Source organism: Oratosquilla oratoria, chromosome 16, assembly GCF_046742065.1.
Source record: "Oratosquilla oratoria isolate Oo_2021 chromosome 16, ASM4674206v1, whole genome shotgun sequence".
Lineage (NCBI taxonomy): Eukaryota > Metazoa > Arthropoda > Malacostraca > Stomatopoda > Squillidae > Oratosquilla > Oratosquilla oratoria.
Genome location: NC_134792.1, coordinates 35794322 through 35813534, shown reverse-complemented (window position 1 = coordinate 35813534; position 19213 = coordinate 35794322). Strand labels below are relative to the sequence as shown.

At 36.7% G+C, this 19213-nt stretch overlaps 1 protein-coding gene across 13 annotated transcripts in view; it reads right to left on the bottom strand.

Moving 5' to 3' along the window:
• LOC143033881 (uncharacterized) overlaps positions 1 to 19213 on the bottom strand; it is a 512083-nt gene that overhangs the window by 45269 nt on the left and 447601 nt on the right. For 10 of the 13 annotated variants that reach the window (XR_012967200.1, XM_076199492.1, XM_076199484.1 and 7 more), the window contains one exon: positions 16393 to 16545. The exons of 2 other annotated variants lie outside the window; for them this stretch is intronic. Coding sequence is in view for 9 of the 11 variants with exons in the window: in XM_076199492.1 (XP_076055607.1) it covers positions 16393 to 16545 (153 nt within the window). In the remaining 2 variants the exon portion in view is untranslated. Of the gene's footprint in view, positions 2587 to 16392; positions 16546 to 19213 lie in introns of all 13 variants that reach the window. One more of the 13 variants, XR_012967201.1, reaches the window with a different exon arrangement.

The window sequence follows — 19213 nt, the reverse complement described above, 5'->3', positions numbered from 1 at the left end:
CTGTTTTATTCTCTGGGTTACTGTTGTGTAATGAGATGTGCCAGGTATCAGGTTTTGAGAATTTTAGCAAGAAACTATGCTTTTAATATATTCATGACTATTTGGAAGGTTTACCTTTTATCTATTCATCTATTTATCTATTCATTTATCGTGTTTAAGTGATAAATAAATGTAGTTTGGGTACAGCCTATTATTATTCACAAGCTTTGTTTTGGATTATGGTGTTTGTATATTATTGTTTGTGATTACTTTTAACTGTGGGGGAACCATAATATGCATACATACCTATTTGAGGTATGCATGAATTATTTGTACACCAATTTAGGTGTTTTATTCTCTTGTCTAGAGTGAGTGTTAGTAACTGTTCTACATATTTACTTATGGAATGCACTGAGTTTCTAGTTTCCTCTGATGTGATATTTTCCATGTAGGTGTGAAGGCTGATTTGAGACCTAAGAAGGTAGTATTTCTATTTTGTACTGCCTGGCTGTCAGGAAGTTTGTTAGCTATTTTTTATTATTATAATTCTGTACCCCTGATTTTTTTTTAGGTATAATGTGTCTCAGGACTGTCTGTGGGTGCTAGTACTGTTCTGTCTGGGTTTTATTTGAATTCACTGGGGATATGTTGGGTAAGGTTTGTGTCTAATGTGCATGTGGAGGGATCTTGCATTAAGTCATGGTGGTTGGGTGAGAGAGGCATGTGTGGTTTGATTTTACTAGACGTTTTTCTAATAACTTAGATATTATGATGAGTAGTGTATATGCATAATTTCAGGACAGGGATAGTGTACACCATTTTCCAGATTGTTAGGATATTGTGTATCTAATATAGGGTCATGTTTCTATGGCCTTTGTATTTAGGTTTTTTAAATCACAATTTAAGATTTTATTTGACCTTTCTATATGTGCATTTTTTATGTCTTTTTGCCATATCCATTTCAGTAAATGGTGGGTTAGCAGTTGTGTTTTAATTTCCAAATATTCCTTATAATCTTTCTGGTCTCAGGTTAACTGAGTGTAATTTTTGAAGTGGCAGTTATTTGGGATGATATGATGTTTAGGCTGTGTTATTTTATTCTGAATGATTTGAAGAGGTTCATGGTTGGGAAGTGAATTGTTATGAAAATGGTTAGCTTCTTCCTTCACTGGGCATTGCTTGTCTTGTAATATTTGGTATAGGGGTAATCCTCCTAGTTTTTGGTTTGTTGTTCTTTGCACCATTTGTAATACTTAGGTGTTATTTGTTGCATCTGGAGCTGTTGAAATTCTTCATTAGTGGAATTTTCTTTTTTTTCTGGATTTATTTCTCTGGTTAATTAGGGTGGAATTTGAGGTGAATAGAATGAGTGGAAATGCTTTGTGTATCCTCTTGATATGTGCATTGGTGGTCTTTAAGATGATTACTGTAATATACATATTCATACTGTTAATGTATAAAAGGTTAAAGTTTAGGATGTTGTTCTCCATTTCTTAAGTACAGTATATACTGGGTAGTGTGTAGTTAATATATGATCTATTATTTGATGGTTGGATTTGGAACTAATTATATGGATCTATTCATTGGAATGTAGTCAGAGGAGAATGCATGGATTGTTTTCCATGTGGTTTACAAATGATGGGATGGAAAACGGAAAATTAGGTTTGGAGATGTTGCTTGTTGATTTTACTAGAATATTTGTCTTATTGGTCAATTCTGAGATATTTGCAGGTTTCATGAATTCAGTTGGTGGAAGATTGAACCACCTCTTTGGTTTGCAGTACAAGTGCTTAACCACATAGAGTGACATGTGTTGTGGTCTGGGATATTGATGACATTATATGATTTCAAGTATATTCTAGAAGTGTTGATGCCACAGGGGAATGTATGTGTTGGTAATGTAAATTTATTTTAATGTGAATAGATATCTCTTATGTGTTCTCATTTCTTCTACTTTGCTGGTGAATTAAGTGCTCATTGGTATTTGATAAGCTTCAATGTTGTGCCATGTTTTGTCTCACAGTTATGCAGGCTGTGAGTGCTGTAAGTGTGGCCTGTGAGTATAACTATGTATATGTATGTGAGTATAACATATGTTTTAGTTATGAAAGAGGGAATGAAATTGTTTCTTTTTTATGATGTTGGTGCTTATTCATATAATGTTGAGTCTGGTATTGTTTTGCAATAATGTAAATACTGGATTCACTTGGGCAATTCCTCTAAATGTTGGAGTACTGTTTTAAGTTTGTTAAAGCTATCAAAATTAAGGGATTAAATCTTTAACATCTGGGCTTAAGGTGTTATTGTATGTTATGGGTCTGTTGCACTATGGGCATGTGTAATGTCCAGGATTTATTTCATTGTCACCGGCTAGTAAATGGAGGGTGGCAGGTGCCGTTTCCCTGATCTCCTTTTTTGAAAACATGGTAAGGAAGTAGAAGGTAATGGAAGATCAAGATCCTGGGCCCAGTCTGGAGACTGAGAACCAACTCTTGGGGCTTTACCTCTAGTTGGAGGAAAGGGGAAATGGGAGACTGTCTCTGGGGGGATGGGCTTGAGGCTTGAGTTTTCCCCCCTGGCACCGCATGCAGGCATCTCCCGTCGCCACTGGTGAAGTTATGATACTCAGTAAAGGGAAATCATAGGCAAAAATATGGAAACCAAAGGAGGGATAAAACCTACAAATCATAATTGCTGAACTAACAGTGGGAAAGAAAATCATACTAATCAGTAAGTGTTTAAATCCTATTGTGGCATAGACAAAAGGAAGCACAAAAGTATGATCTTAGAAACCTGACAGAACTGAAGAGATGTTAAGTGTAGTCCTCGTGAATAAACTGTTTGGTGATTTTAATTACAAGGTTATAAATTCAAGTCCACTAGATACTCAAGACAAACAAATGACCCATGGAAATGAATTAGGATATAGGCTATTTCTGCACCAAGCTGGTATTAAAGGTAAAGGTGAGGCGCCTATGCCACAAGGCACACTGATGTGTCTGATGCTGTCACCTTTGCCCTGTGTGCTTGGACTATTGGGGTAGGTAACAGTCCCTGCTGGGAGTTGTGAGGATTGCAGGATTCAAGCTCATAACTAAGCAAATGTGAAACAGCAAACAGCACGCTCCTGATTACACCACCAGTGTACTGGTATTGCCATAACTGGATAATGAGCTGTCAAACATAAGAGTACAGAAACCCCGCTGGAAAAAATAACATACTAACAGATTCTGACAACAGACTTAGATATGACCTTGAAAAGGATGAAATAGAAGATAAAAATAAAAAGGGAACCTATTAAAGACTCAGAAAGCATTTTGTGATATGGAACTAGGCCAGACAAAAAATGTGTAAAGCTGTAATCATAAAATAAGAGTTTTCCTATAGATATGTACAATAAAAGAATCAGAAATTTCACACCAAAGAAGATAACAACCTTAACCAAGAAAAAACATTCAATACAACGAAAGATGTTGGTTTACAAAAGAAACAAAAGGTAAGCTATGGAAACACTAAAGATACAAGACAACAAGGATCTCCATATATATCCATAATTGAAGGCTATGGTAAATATCTGGAAAAAATTGAAATAAACTCAGCTTTGTTTTTCAGGTTAATAAGAAAACTGGAAATGAAAGACAAAATACAACCAATAATTGTACATAGCAAGACTCAACCTGGAAGAAGATAAGTGCTAAATCTTTAAATGACAAAGTTCATGAAGTCTTTACTTAAGACAGCTAAAACTGAGCAACATGTTTTTTTTGTAAGTCTGGGTTCAACACAGTATATTCTAGCCTGTGAAGGGGGCATTAGGTGTAAAAGGAATATCTGTCAAGTAAAGAAGAGATTGTGCAAAGGACAGAAGTGAATGGAAAATGAACATAAGAGTAAATGTGGCCTGAAGAGATGTTTTTTCTGTTTGTTCTATAAATGATCTTATGTGAATGAGGAAGAGGGTTGCCATATAATGAAGCAGTGTGGGTTAACCAGCTCTGGCTGTTGGGCCCTGCTATGGAGATACTGTCTCACTGTTCTGACTTTGACTTCAGTGGTGTGGTGGGGTACAGGGATGACCCTTTATCCATATGGTGCTAGGATAGGTTGGTCAATGAATGGGTATTAGATGGGTGTGGAATGGGTATAGGGTGGGTTCATGCTTTCACTTAGCCACCTCCCATATGTGGGTGAAAAAGCTTTTGGTATGTATGCATATGTATATACAGTCAAACCTCGGTTATCGAACGCTTCTGTTCTCAACCAAATCGGTTTTCGACCAAAAAGTTCGAGAATTTTACGTCTCAGAACTCGACCAAATTTCGGCTCTCGAACAAACCGAAAGAAGCCGAGCGTACCCGAACGCGGCTCACTCGCGAGCCGAGAGAACTCGAACGCTAAGGACGCTTCCTCCGTAGCGCATTTGCGATCAAAGTTCATTCCGAGCAGACGTGTTCGTTCTTATTTACGTAAATCTGACTTTTTTTCATCTTTGCATCGTGTATTAGCCCCTAATCATGGGTCCAAAGAAAGCAAGTTCAAAATTGTTTCGGTTTTCGAACAAATCGCTTTTCGAACAGCCTTCTCGAACGGATTATGTTCGAAAACCGAGGTTTGACTGTAATTAATATCTTTACCATACCTAGGTCAAGGATGCAAATTTTATGTTCATTCACCATACATATACACTTTTGACTGTTTATGTGTGAACTTAGTTTGAGATCCTTGGTGAATGTTATTCACATTTTTTTTTTCTTTTTATCTCAGTCTGCATTGTTTCTATTTTCTTCTGAATCTACAATGTGTATTTACCTAGTTGTACCTAGTTGTAATATACGGGAGGGGAGCTATGCTCGTGGTGACCCGTCTTTGTATCTCTCCGCATCAAGTAATATCTTAAAATCTTGTATTGTGTTAGCACATACTGTTTTGTTTGTCTAATTTGTTCCATATATTTATCGCTCTGTGTGGGAAACTGTTCCTTTTCAAGTTTTTTCTATAACTATCCTTTTTCAATTTTTTTCCGTGTCCTCTTGTTTTACCGTTGTCCCACATTAATAGGTCGTTCCTGTCTAAAACTTCCATTCCTTTCATTATTCTGTAGATAGTTAGCAAATCTCCTCTTTCTCTTCTTTGTTCCAGAGTTGGTAGGTTCAATTTGGATAGTCTTTGCTCATATGTTAGTTCGGCGAGTGTCGGTGCTAGTTTTGTTGTCGCTCTTTGTAATCTTTCTAGTTTCTTAATATTCTTTTTGGTACTGGGTGTCCAAAGTGATGCTGCGTACTCGAGTTTTGGTCTTATTAGTGTAGTATTTTCCTTATAATTTCTTCGTCCATATAGGTAAATGCCACTTTGATTGCTCTCAATAAGTTGTAGGTTTCTCCGAACATCTTGTTTATATGCTTATCTGGTTTCATGTCCTTTCCAATCATCACTCCAAGATCTTTTTCATAGTTTGTTTTATTTATTTTTTCTTCCCCAACTCTGTAATCTTTTGATATTCTATTTTTACTCTTTCCAAATTCCATTATGCTGCATTTCTTAATATTGAATTTTACTTCCCACTTTTGAGTCCAATTCCATATTGTGTCCAGATCTTGTTGCAATGAGTTGCAGTCCTCTTCCGTTTTTACCTTCTTAAGTAATTTTGCATCATTGTATTATACTATGTTTGCTACTGTTAAATTTCATTTGCCATTTCTGACTCTTCATATTTTTTTTGTCTAAATCTGATTGTAAGGATTTAGTTGATCAGTCCTCTGTTATTCTTCTTTGCAGTCTGGTCTCAGACTAGTTATGTACAAGAGGAATGACTAATACTTATACCAATCCCTGTGGGGCTCAATATATTACTACCTTCCACTCTGATGACTTTCCCCAAATCACTCTTCTCAATTTCCTTCAGTCTAAGAAAATTCCTATCCACTCCAGCAACTTGCCTCTGATTCTATTTTTTTCTATCTAGCTTCCACTGCAATTTACACACTTTTTTTTTTTTAAAGGACATCTAATGCTGCTAAAATTACTTAGGAGGTTTAATCTCTCCTCTCTGAATTCACATTGTTTATGTGTATCATCTTATTTAAAGTACCTTATTCCATAGCCTTTCCAATAAAAATTACTGATATTTGTCTATAAGAAAGTAATCACTGTTTACCTTCCTATATAGCGAGATTATGCTAGTTTCTATTGTACAAGAATATTACCTTTGTTGTGTAAATTTCCACCTTATGAATACTTTTTCTACACATGTCCTGATACTTGCCTGGCTCTGTGCCTAATTCTTTTCCTTTCAAATCATTTGTTATTAGCAATTTTTTATTCTTTTAATCCATTAATGAATTGGGCTCTTAATATTTTGGATGACTTTTTTTTAATCTATCACTGTGTTTGGAAAGCTGAATTTCTTGACACCCTTCTGACTTTTCTATCATCATGTCCTCATCAGGGATAGCCTTACAAATTCTGTCCAAATGCATATATATTTTTACAATAAATTTATCCATGACAATGTCTCCCATCTCCCTTCTTTCCTCCACTATTGTCAGCTCCGGTGTATCTATTATTTTCTCATATGTCAGTCCCTATACACTTGAGACCATCTTGTGAAGTTTCTTTGGATTTTTAAAGTTTGACTATATCCTTTTTTTAAGTGTGGGCTTCAAGTTACAACTGCATATTCTAGGTTTGGTCTTAGGTACTGTGTATAGTGTTGAGTATGTTTTCCATGTCCTGGTCAGCTAAATAGAAGTTTTATATTAATACAATGTGCACATACTTTTCTATTTAAATATATTCACATGAATTAAGGTTTCACTGACAACCATATTCCAGCATAGAAACTACAAAACAGCAGCTAAAAACACCCAAGTCTACTTACACAAACTAGAGTAATGGCTCAGAAATAGTAACACTGTTCACTAAAGACAACCATGAAAAAAACAGTGAAATTAAAAAGCCAATCCCTTCCATTGGAAAAGAACTTTAAAGTTCTAGGGCTAATTTTTTATAATCATATGACCTTTAGCCCACATGTCAAATATCTAACAGTAAAAATCAACAAGAAAATAAACCTAATACAATTCTATATAAGTCCTCAACACCACTCACCCATCTCATTATATCACACAAGCACTACTGGGTAAATGTAGCAAAAAATACCCCAACAGCTTACTATTCAAATGTATACAGAAATCTACTATTACACAATACATCCACACAAAAACACATTCACACCCAAATCACTATTTTTTCTCTCTATTGTAAAAGGCAACAAAAAGGGGAAGGGGATAGGACAAGACATTCTTCTTTCTGTAGCAACAAAGAGGACATTTCTAAAAAAAAAAAAAAAAAAAGCAAAGGCATAAGAGGGTCTAGGAGGAGTTTTCCAACCAGAACCCTAAGGTTTGGGTCTTTTAATGTGCATGGGTGTGGTACAGATGAGAGTAAAAGGGAAGAGATATATGTTTGTGAGAAGAAAGATGGATGTATCTATTTACCTAGTTGTATTTTGTGGGAAGGGGAGCTATGCTCGTGGTATGTGTTGGCATTGAGTGAAACTAAGTTGAAAGGGAGGAGCAAGTGTGAATTTGAGAGTGTTGGAAGGTTCTCAGGAGTGAAGAGAGGATGAAGGAGAGAAGGGGTGGCTATACTAGTAAGTGAGGAGATAGGTAAATGTGTGGTGGAGTGGAAGGAGGCTTCTTTAATGTTAATGTGGATGATGAAACTGGGAAGAGAGATGTGGGTTTTTTTAAGTGCATATGGGCCTGATAGTGAGAAGAGCGTAGAGGAAAGGGAGGCTTTATGGATAGATTTAAATGAGTGCATAGAGGGTTTAGGAAGAAATGTGTGAGGTTGTTTAATGTTTGTCTTAAAGAGGGTAGAGTGCTGGAGGACTGGAGGACTGCATGTATAGTTCCACTTTACAAGGGAAAAGGGGACAAGTGTGAATGTAGTAGTTTCAGATGGATCAATTTGTTGAGTGTAGTTGGGAAGGCTTATGGGAGGGTTTTGATTGAGAGGATTAGGAGAGGAACAGAGGGAGTAATTGGTGAAGAACAGTGTGAGTTTAGGACAGGTAGGGGTTGTGTGGATCAGATTTTTGTGGTAAGACAGATATGTGAGAAAGCTCTAGTAAAAGGTAAGAATAATTTTGGGCTTTTATGGATTTGGAAAAGGCTTATGACAGGGTAAACAGGAAGGCACTGTGGGAAGTATTACAGATATATAGGATAGGAGGAAAGCTATTAAGAGAAGTCAAGAGTTTTAACGTGAGTAGTAGAGCCTATGTTAGAATTAGAAATGGAGAGAGTGAGTGGTTTGAGGTGAAGGTGGGAGTTTGCCATGGATGTTTTATGTCACCTTAGCTGTTCAATTTATACATGGATGGGGTGGTGCAAGAAGTAAATGCAAGGGTAATGGGCCAGGGATTGGAGATGGTTAAAGAAAATGGAGAAAAGTGGAAGATAAGCCAGTTGTTTACTAATGACACTGCACTTGTGGCAGGATCAGAGGAGGGATTGAGGAAGTTAGCAACAGAGTTTGGGAAAGTGTGCAAAAGAAGGAAGTTGAAGATAAATGCGGGCAAAAGTAAGATGAGATACAGTCGAACCTCGAAAGCCCGGACCCTCATATGACCGGTCGAAATGAACAAAGGGCGGACTTTTCAAGCAAAGTTCCCTATTTGTCCGGTAGGTGGCAGCGACGGCCGTACACGTGTACTCAAACCCGGCCCAGTCAAGCCGCCACCAGGGCTGCCGTTTCGTAGAATTTTGTACCAAAACGTAGTAAAATAGCGGCATGTGGCAACTGCACAAGGACATGAGGAAATTTTTTCTACATATCAGCGGGCTGTTATAAACGTTCAAAAACTCAAACTTTTGTTTAAAAATCATAGAAATAGTTATCAAATAATAAATGGTACATCAAAATATGACTTTTATTGGTAATTGTGTTACTTATAAAATATTATACTCCAAAAGATATGTTTTTACCGCGTAGAAAAAATTCTACGCTAAAGTTTCAGCTTTCTTTTAGCAATACCGGTAATAATATGAAAAAAAAATAATTTTCATATCTTACTGAATATGTTAGGGCATGGGGGGCCTTATATACATTCAAGAATAAAAAACTAGAACCAACATTTTGTCAAAGTTTGACAAGTATATCTTGCTATGAAAGTCTGCACACGCCCGAGAAAAATGTATGCCCCGGTATGGCAACACTCCCATTCTACACGGCAACCCTGGCTGCCACCACTGTCCCGTGTGCATACCTTCCGATATTTACAGTGTACGTAATAAAAAATACAGTACAGTACACTGTATATACAGTACATTTACATGCCTGTATTACAGTTATTATTACAGAATTATTAGTATTATAGCATTATTATTACAGTGTTAGAGTATTATTCTTATGTGTTTCTATGCCATATCATACATTACCTATACGTATACCGCTATGAAAATCTACGGGTGTTAGGGCGATATTTTCGATGACCGGACGTTTGGCATGACCGGACCACCCTTCCCCCCAATTAGTCCGGGCTTTTGAGGTTCGACTGTATACAAAGGGAGAATGTGGTAGCAAACTGGAGGTGAATATTAAGGGAGAGAGACTGGAGGAAGTGAATAGTTTTAGATACTTGGGTGCATATGTGGCAGGAAAGGGAGGAGTGGAGGTGGAAGTAGAACATTGATTGAGAGAAACAAGTAAATGCCTCAGTGGATTAAAAAGTGTAATGAGAAATAGACATTTGGGGATGGATGCTAAGAGGAGATTGTATGAAGTAGTGATTGTGCTGACAGCACTGTATGGGGCAGAAACATAGAATATAAGAGAGGAAGAGAGGAGGAGTTTGAATGTGTTTGAGATGTGGTGCATGAGAAGTATGATAGGGGTTACTGGGCTGGATAGAATGAGAAATGAGGAGGTGAGGAGGAGAGCAGGGATGTAAAGGGAGTTGGGAGATAGGGTTAATGACAGAGTATTTGGGTGGTTTGGACACATGGAAAAAAATGAGTGAAGAAAGATTAGTGAAAGAGATGTAGAAGGCAGAGGTGGAAGAAGTGAACAGGAGGGGGGTGACAAAGATGAGATGAGATGGATAGGGTAAAAGGGGAATTGGGAAAGAGGGGAATATCTGTTAAGGAAAGAAGGGAGAAGACAGAAGATAGGGGTGAATGGAGAATGGTTGTGTATGGATAATACTGTCATGCATGGAAGGGAGTTGGGGGGATGAGGTGAGGGAGTATGTGTGAATGATATTTTGATGCAGTCAGAAGGAATTTCTTCTCATCTTCTCTTTTTCTGCATGAGGGGATGCAGGGGGGTGTTGCTAATTAAATGAAGCAGCCTTGCTATGGATGTGCTGTATCTTGCTACACTGCTTCTGACCCAAGGCATGTGGGCAAGATGCAGGGATAACCTGTCATCCTGGAGGAGCCAAGATAAGAGGGAGGGAGGGGTGGTGATTGGGAGTGGAGTATGTGGGGATGGAATGGGTGGGAGTGGATTTTATGCCTTTGTTTTTTGGCTACCTCCCTTGTAAGGGGGAAATAGCCATTGATATATGTATGTATGTGTATGTATGTATGCATATATATATATATATATATATATATATATATATATATATATATATATATATATTCCAAGACAGATTACCAAACTCAGTACTTCAACAGACATCAGCTTCTCAGAAAAATCCCTCTCAAATGAAGTAAGAATCATAATAGCATACTTATATTCAGGACACCATCCAGCTCTAAGACAGTATCAACATAGAATTGGCCTGACCACAGAATCAAAATGCCCTAGATGTAACTACCACAGAGAAGACACTGTACATTTTGTTCCACAAGACCTTATACTAACAACCCTTAGACAACAACACAGTAGCTAAATTATGTGAAAAAGTCATCAAAAGGAAGAAAAATCTATACTAAACCCAAGCCAATTTGGATTTAGACAAGGAAGATCATGCACAACAAACCTAATCTGCTTCTACTTGAGACTAATAGATATAATAGATGAGAGGGATGGATGGGCAGACTGTGCCTATCTAGACCTACAAAAGGCATTTGACAAAGTACCACACAAGAAGTTAATAAGAAAATTAGAATCAAAAGGTGGCATTGCAGGTAATTTATTAGAATGGATGGAAGATTTCCTGACTGGGAGAAAAATGAGGGTAGTACTTAGAGACAAATACTCGAAATGGGAAGAAATGATAAGTGGTGTTCCACAAGGGTCAGTGCTGGCTCCAATCATGTTTACCATTTACATAAATGACATGGATGAAGGAGTTGAATGTTATATGAATTTCTTTGCAGATGACGCAAAAATGTTAAAGAAAGTAACAACAGAGGAGGACTGTGATTCATTACAATCAGACCTGGACAAAATCTAGAAATGGACTCAAAAGTGGGAAGTGAACTTCAATATCAAGAAGTGTAGCAAAATTGAGTTTGGAAAAAACAAAAACAGAATTTCAAAAAATTACAAAATTGGTGAGGAAGAAATAAAAAAAGTGCACTCAGAAAGGGACCTTGGAGTAATAATCAGCAAAGACATGACACCAGATAAACATATAAACAAAACAGTCTGTGAAACATACAACCTATTAAGGTCAATGAAAGTGGCATTTGACTACTTGGATGAAGAAATGATTAAAAAATTATTAGTCACATTGATTAGACCAAAACTGGAATATGCAGCGACACTATGGACACCCAGTACTATAAAAAATATAAGGAAACTAGAAAGAATACAGAGAGCAACAACAAAGTTGGCACCAGGTCTTTCCAAATTAACATAAGAACAAAGATTATCGAAACTGGAACTACCAACACTAGAGCAGAGAAGAGAGAGGTGATCTGCTGACTATATTTAGAATCAAGAAAGGAATGGAAATCCTTGACAGGAAAATTTTACTAAAAAATTATAATGGAAAAACAAGAAGCCATGAAAAGAAACTCAAAAAGGGTAACTACAGAAAAGATTGGAAAAAGAATAGCTTCCCACACAGAGTGCTGGATATATGGAATAAATTGGATAGAGAAACAGTTTTTCCAATACTATTCAAGATTTTAAGAAAAAACTTGATGCTGAGAGATACAAAGACGGGTTACCACGAGCATAGCTCCCTTCCCGTATAATACAACTAGGTAAATACAGTATTTCTTCACTAAGTGACCTATGGGCCATTGACAGCTATGTGGGAGTTGTGGGTCTCCTGCAAGAGAGGTTGGAAGCAATAGATTGACTGAAGGTTTTATTAAAATTTTATTTCTAAATCTTCCCCATTCTCTGTCTTTTGTAAGTCCTGTGCTTCCAGTATGGATGATATCACTATCCTCTCTGGACTATCATCTTCATCACCCTACATTTACTGGTTTCTATTTGTCATTCTTGGCTTCATTCATGAACTTTGTCTTAATATGATTTTAAGATAATTTGATGATGGTGGTGATATGGCAAACATTTAGAGTACAGAACAAAAAGTTAATCTTGACCTTTGTTAAGGTAACTTTGATCTTGCTTAAAGAAAAAGAGAAGAGGTAGAACTGGCATATGTATACCAAGAGAAATATAAGAGGGATAAATATATATACAGAGAAAATATACCCTTCAGTCATGTGGTCTTCTTCAATTTGTTCCCATGACCTTGTGATCCTTCTGTACCAAACCAAGAGATCTGTCAGTTTTATCTCCTCTTTATTGACTTGACCACTGTGATCAAGTCACATTTCTCATTTTTTTTTTTTTTTTATGGTGGCAAATTCAGTACTTCTAACCTTTCCTTATATAATTTGTTTGTTAAGCTGGAGATCAATTTGGTTACTGCTCTTTATATTTGGTTGACCTTATCTATACCCTTCATGTGTACAATGGATCCCTTGTGATGTACTCTATGATAAGGTTCAACTATGAGATTCCAGGGTAGTAATGTATCACGTGTCTGGACATTTACCATAACTTTACTATTCATATGAATACCATTTATTTGTTTCCCCCATTCCAAGTGTTATGACTCAATGGCATTGCAGTCAGATTAACAACAACCATAACTGCATATGCAGTAATGTATAATGACAACAAGTCCTATATAATAAAACATAAATGGAGTGTTTACAAACTTAACAGTGTTTTACTGGTAACAAACTTACATATATACAGTATCTTATTTTTTCTACATAAATGTGGCACCACTATAAGGTGTACACTTATGAGAATTGTTATATTTCAATAGATATGGAAAATGTAAGATGAAAATGTGATGAATTGGTAGAGTAAAATGTTGCAGGATGACTTTTGTGGAGAATTAACACTTTTCAGAAACTGTCCGGAAATCTAGTTACACAGCCATAGAGTTGAAATAAAGGATGAACATTTGGCTTGGTATCATTCTTTACTTACCCTTACCAGATTCTATGTAAATCTTTGTCTAACCTTTATATGGAAATAAAGATATGAGTACTATATTTTCTTGTTTGACATATGCATGAATGTACATTTATGAACACATATCTATTAAGTATTCACATTTCCCATGGTAATGCAGGTGAGGCAACTAGCAAGAATATGGTAAAATATAGTTTTGCATACTTTGGCAATTACACAATCTTTTTTGGATTAGCTTCGACCTTCCAAAGCAGGAGCTGAAGATGAAATGTCTGAGAAGTATGATAGGGGTTACTAGGCTGGCTAGGGTAAGAAATGAGGAGGTGAGGAGGAGCGTGGGGGTGGAAAAGGAGTTGGGAGATAGGGTTGATGAGAGAGTATTGGGATGGTTTGGACACTTGGAAAGAATAAATAAAGATTAGTAAAACAGGTGTGAAAGGTAGAGGTGGAAGAAGTGAACATGAAAGGGCAACTAAGGATGGGATGGATGTGGTAAAAGAAGCATTGGAAATGAGGGGAATGTTTGTTGAGAAAGGAAGGGAGAAGACAGAAGATAAGGGTGAGTGGAAAATGGTTATGTATAGATGATGCTGTGATGCATGGAAGGGAGTGGGTGAGGGATGGGGGGATGAGGGAGTATGTGTGAATGATATTTTGATGCAGCCTGAAGGGATTTCTCACTGTCTTCTCTTTTTCTGCATGAAGGGATAGAAAGGGGGGTTGCTGATTAAATGAAGTGGTCTAGCTGTGGATGTGCTGTGTCTTGCTGCATTGCTTCTAACCCAGGGCAATGTGTGAGATGCAGGGATGACCTGTCATCCAGGAGGAGCCAAGAGAAGAGGAAGGCAGGGGTGGTGAATGGGAGTGGATTATGTGGGGATGAAATGGGTGGGAGTGGATTTATGCCTTTGACTTTGGCTACCTCCCTTGTAAAGAGGAAAAAACATATATATGTATATATATATATATATATATGTATATATATATATATATATATATGTATATATATATATATATATATGTCAGTGTATTTGGGCAGGAGTTTTTCTCTAATGCATGTTTCATTAAAAGTGATGGCCAGTTGTGCATTAATAATTTTCTTAATGGTATTTTCCATATACCTTATTAAGGATTTGTTTTCCTTTGGAAGGAAATTTATGACTTGGCTGTATGTAGTCATATTAGCTAGATCGCGATTTTGGGTTCAAGACCCTTCTTCAGTAGCTATAGGGATAAGAATTAATCCGAAGATTCTAGTAAAGATCTAAGTTTTATACTAAGAGTTCCTATACTTGCTAATCACAGAACAGCCATCTACCAAGGACCAAGAGTCTATAAAAGAGTACCCAAAGGCATCAGAGGTGAGCACACATGTGGTGATGTCATCATCCAGTGTGAACCCTGATATCTTAAGGATGCAAGCCACTTTAACCCCCTACCTTACCCTAGCTACATTTGGAGGTGTGGCCCTGAGGGGCTGGTACCTTGATCTCTGCAACTGTCCCAGAAACTCACTGATTTCACTCTTACTTCCTTCTGACTAATCTCCACTTCACTTATCATTATCAAATTTTCACATAAGGAAGTTGGTATTCTAGTGCCTGCCCTCCCACATCATCTATCCAATGAAATTAAAACTAGCCTATGGCTCAAACATGTCCAACATACACAAAACCCATGAATTACACATATATCTATCCTTTGCAACACATGGAACTCATGGGCCCATCTCACATGTACCATACTCACAAATGTAAGCAAATACAGATGGAATTGGATCTCCAACCAACACATATCCACAAACACTCCCAAAAATACTCCAACACAAAACAAATATACTGTTAACTTATTACAGTAATATAAACATCAACTGCATCTCAAATACAGGGATATAACAATTCATGTGTCAACACAACATACACACTTAGATCATAAAAGTACTCCATAATAGACTACTAAATTCTATATGATACCAAACTTCCTAGGAAATCAACCCACCAGAGAAATCACTTGCTAAACAATCAAGAGTTGTACCAATATGCCAATATTCAGGTCAAGATCCTGCATTAAAATAGTACCCCAAAAAAAAAAAAAAAAAAAAAAAAAATCATCCTGGCCACAGATACAAATTGTCCCAGATGTGATCACCAAAAAGAAGACATAGAACACCTTATACTATACTGTTCAACAGTATACTCACTCTTTCCAGAGAGTAACACAACCCTTTCCAATGAGTGACTTATGGGCTGAACCACATGGCCAACTTGCTAATGGGTAAATTTCTACTGCAAGAGAGAATTGGGGCAATGGATGACTGATTAAAGATATAGAATCTTCTGCCTAATGGGGAAGATAATATAACTTCAAAATCTATGCAAAAAAAATTGCAGTATTTTGTTCAATTGACCATTTTGTACCTGGTTATGTAAACAAGCACACTGAATGATTATTTTGCATAATGCTGATATGTTGTCATAATTATACAGGAAAAATTAAATAAGATAAGATATATGCATCTCAAAACAAATTCCTCTGAAGCTGCAGTACAAGATAGGCTGGCAAGAGGCTAAACAGCTCAACTGCAGCAGCATACATGCAGCTTGAAAAATATAAATCTCATTGACATTTTTCATATCTGCATTTTATTGCAGCAAATGCAACTGTATAATGCATCCACATGACAATTGCCAAGCCTATCTTCCAACTCTCATTCCTATACACAAGTATTTAAACTTTTCTTTATCAATCTTCCATGCCTTTTACACAGAAACATCACTCAAACTTTCTTCACATTTTCCCTGTATTTAATTTGTTTTCAAAAGACATAAAATCATACATTCTGGTAATTGTGGAAAGCAAAAGTATATCATCTACACACAAGCAGCACATTTCCTTCAGGTGAAACATGCTATGCTACATATCATTTCATGAAAAAAAGAGGGAAGAAGAGAACCATGTTTAAGTAAAAGACCTCTTCTCGAGCCTTTTTCAGTCACCTCCCTAACTCACCCTGGCAGAGGCTGCAAGGTGAGTACGAAGTCGAGAAATTTCCCGCTCCAAATTTCGCCTCTGTTTTGTCCTTCTCTCAACCTCCACTGGTCCTTCATTGGCCCCATGTTGTGATTTGGTGTTTAGGGTCAGCAGCGCATTTTCGAGCATCTCCTACAGGTGAGGACCATTGTTAAAGCTACAGGTGTGCACACTTGCCTCACCTTCAAAGGGCTGGCCTATATATGCCTTGATCTGATCTGACAGCTGTTCAGTTTGTTAGCAAATACTGCTATACATAAACACTAATATGATCTAAGTCCACAAATATTTGGCTTGAACTTTAATCTTTACAAAAGCTATAACTTGGATTTCACTGTGATAAACTACTGAATACTAATGAGTAGATGTAACTCCTAACAATTTTGTATTCCGAACTTTATAGACATCTAGAGATCCAAAATATTCCCTTTGAGCATCATCTGACTTGAATATTGTAAAGAAGTACAAAACTATTTTTTCCATAATTTATGAGAAATCAACACTGCAAAACTAAGGAAAAGACTGTTATCCACTACTTGCATTTACAGGCACCACACTAATATCAATATTATGAATCATCACCCAGACTATTCCCATAATGGTGACAGATGCAAAACCAGAGTCCAACACCATCAGTGTCAACATGCTCCATTCAGCCAAGCTCTACCCATTTCCACATTAGTATCCACTCATTATTTAACATTATTGCAAAGGGACCCACTCAACACAACATACAACCCTACAGTATATAACTCTATTGCCTGAATTTCTATGCCACAGCCTGTAATACTACTACAGCCTATATTCTTTTATAAAACAGCATATCAACTGTTTAACAGCTTAATAACAGATCATTTCACTTAGTAGTTGTACCACAGATAAATTCCTCTAGCAGCTGTATCACAGATCACTATCACTGCAAAAACTCTATTTACTGATCCCAATTATATCTACAACAATAACTACAACATTAGTTCAACCATTTATCACTAAAGACATATTATTAGAAAAAAAATCTTCACAGAAACTAGGTACCCTACCATTATATCTCATTCTGAAACATTTTCATCAACATCCATAACCATAGATTCTAATAAGGTTGTTTATACAACTTATACAACTGGTTCACACCCCAGCCACAATGGATAAAACAACCAGTTTATATAAATCTATTGCCACACCTATGTTCTAATACAATTTTCCTATTCATAAACATACCAACATAATATCCCAGCCACAATACATTCATACCTAACTTGTATCCTAAATAAATATCCTTTGCAATGACTATAACACATGCACCAATGCCCATAGATCTAAGGTAGCAATCCAATGGCAGCCATGCAAAGCATTAATATAGCTTAGAACTGTCATGTTTGTGGTTTTCAGCAACAGTAGGTAAATACTAACATTTTGCAACTTTACATCAAACAATTACTGGGGAAATAAGAGTAGAAACATTGTAAAGTTATTGAGTGCATCCAAGTGCCATCCCTGATATCAAGACAGAGAAAAATACTATACACATAGATATAAGTATATATGTTGGTGTACATATATGTTGTCCACACTTGCACACACACAAATATACCTGGTACATTAATTTACAAGGATACTGAAACATTTGAACATATCTATTTTAATATAAATATATATTTCTTGACTTCAGGATATTTTCCCACCGGATGGGGGTTGTTATTAATTAACTTGTATAAACAATCCCAACTCCTGTGGGATGTGGAAAGGGTCAATTCCTTGACACTCACTCGAGGAAACTGTGTTGCTTTATGCCCGTCTTATTCCCAAATTGTGGCAATGAGTCCTTATTTCTTTACTCCTGCTCCTTTATAGCAAAAAAGGAATTTAGAAAATGATTGACATCTAAATACATACATTTTTTCAGCTAGTGACATTTTCTTCCTTGCAAGAGATAGCGTTTACTATATTCTTAATTCTGAAGAAATGGGTGCTCAAACCAATTTCCTTAATATACCAACATTTTTTACATGAGCACACAATGAAATTATTTTTCGAGATGTGCGGTTTGATCCAACACCCTGGCCATATACACCTTGTAAAAGAAATTAATTTGGGCCAGATGCAGTCACAAATCCACATGTTTGCTCCACTTGTAACTAGCATTTGAGCACTTTCCTACTGAAAGGGGAAGATGGGTAACGTACTTCAGGGAATTGTTGAATATAGAGTCTTTGAATAAAGAATTGAGATAAAATTTAATTGAATAGATAGAATAGAATTGAGATAGAATATATAAAGAGGCTATGATTGTGGCAATAGGAGATGCCAAGAAAATGACTGTGCTGGGAGAGGTGAATGATAAGGTGACAGGAAAAGAAGAGATACAAAGAGCAATAATGGAGATGAAAGCTGGTAAGGCACCTGGGCTAGATGGTTATGTAGAGTATCTAACAAAAGGAGTAGTTATTGTGAAATGACTGATGACATTGTTTAATGTTTGTCTAAGGGAATCAAGTGGACTGATGGGCTTCAAATAGTTCCACTATACAAGGGAAAAGGGGATAAATATTAATGTAGCAGATTTACAAGATTCAAGCAGTTAAGTGTAGTTAGTAAGGTGTATGGGAGGGTAAGGGAATTAGGAAGAGAACAGAGGAGGTAATTTGGGAGGGGCAGTGTGGGTCTGAGAGTGGAAGAGTGTGTGTAGATAAAGTTTTTTGTAGTACAAATAAATGAGAGGTATTTGGCAAAAGGTGAGTATGTCTTTTGGTCTACCATGGATTTGGAGGTGTATGAAAAGTTTGACAGAAATGCCTTATGG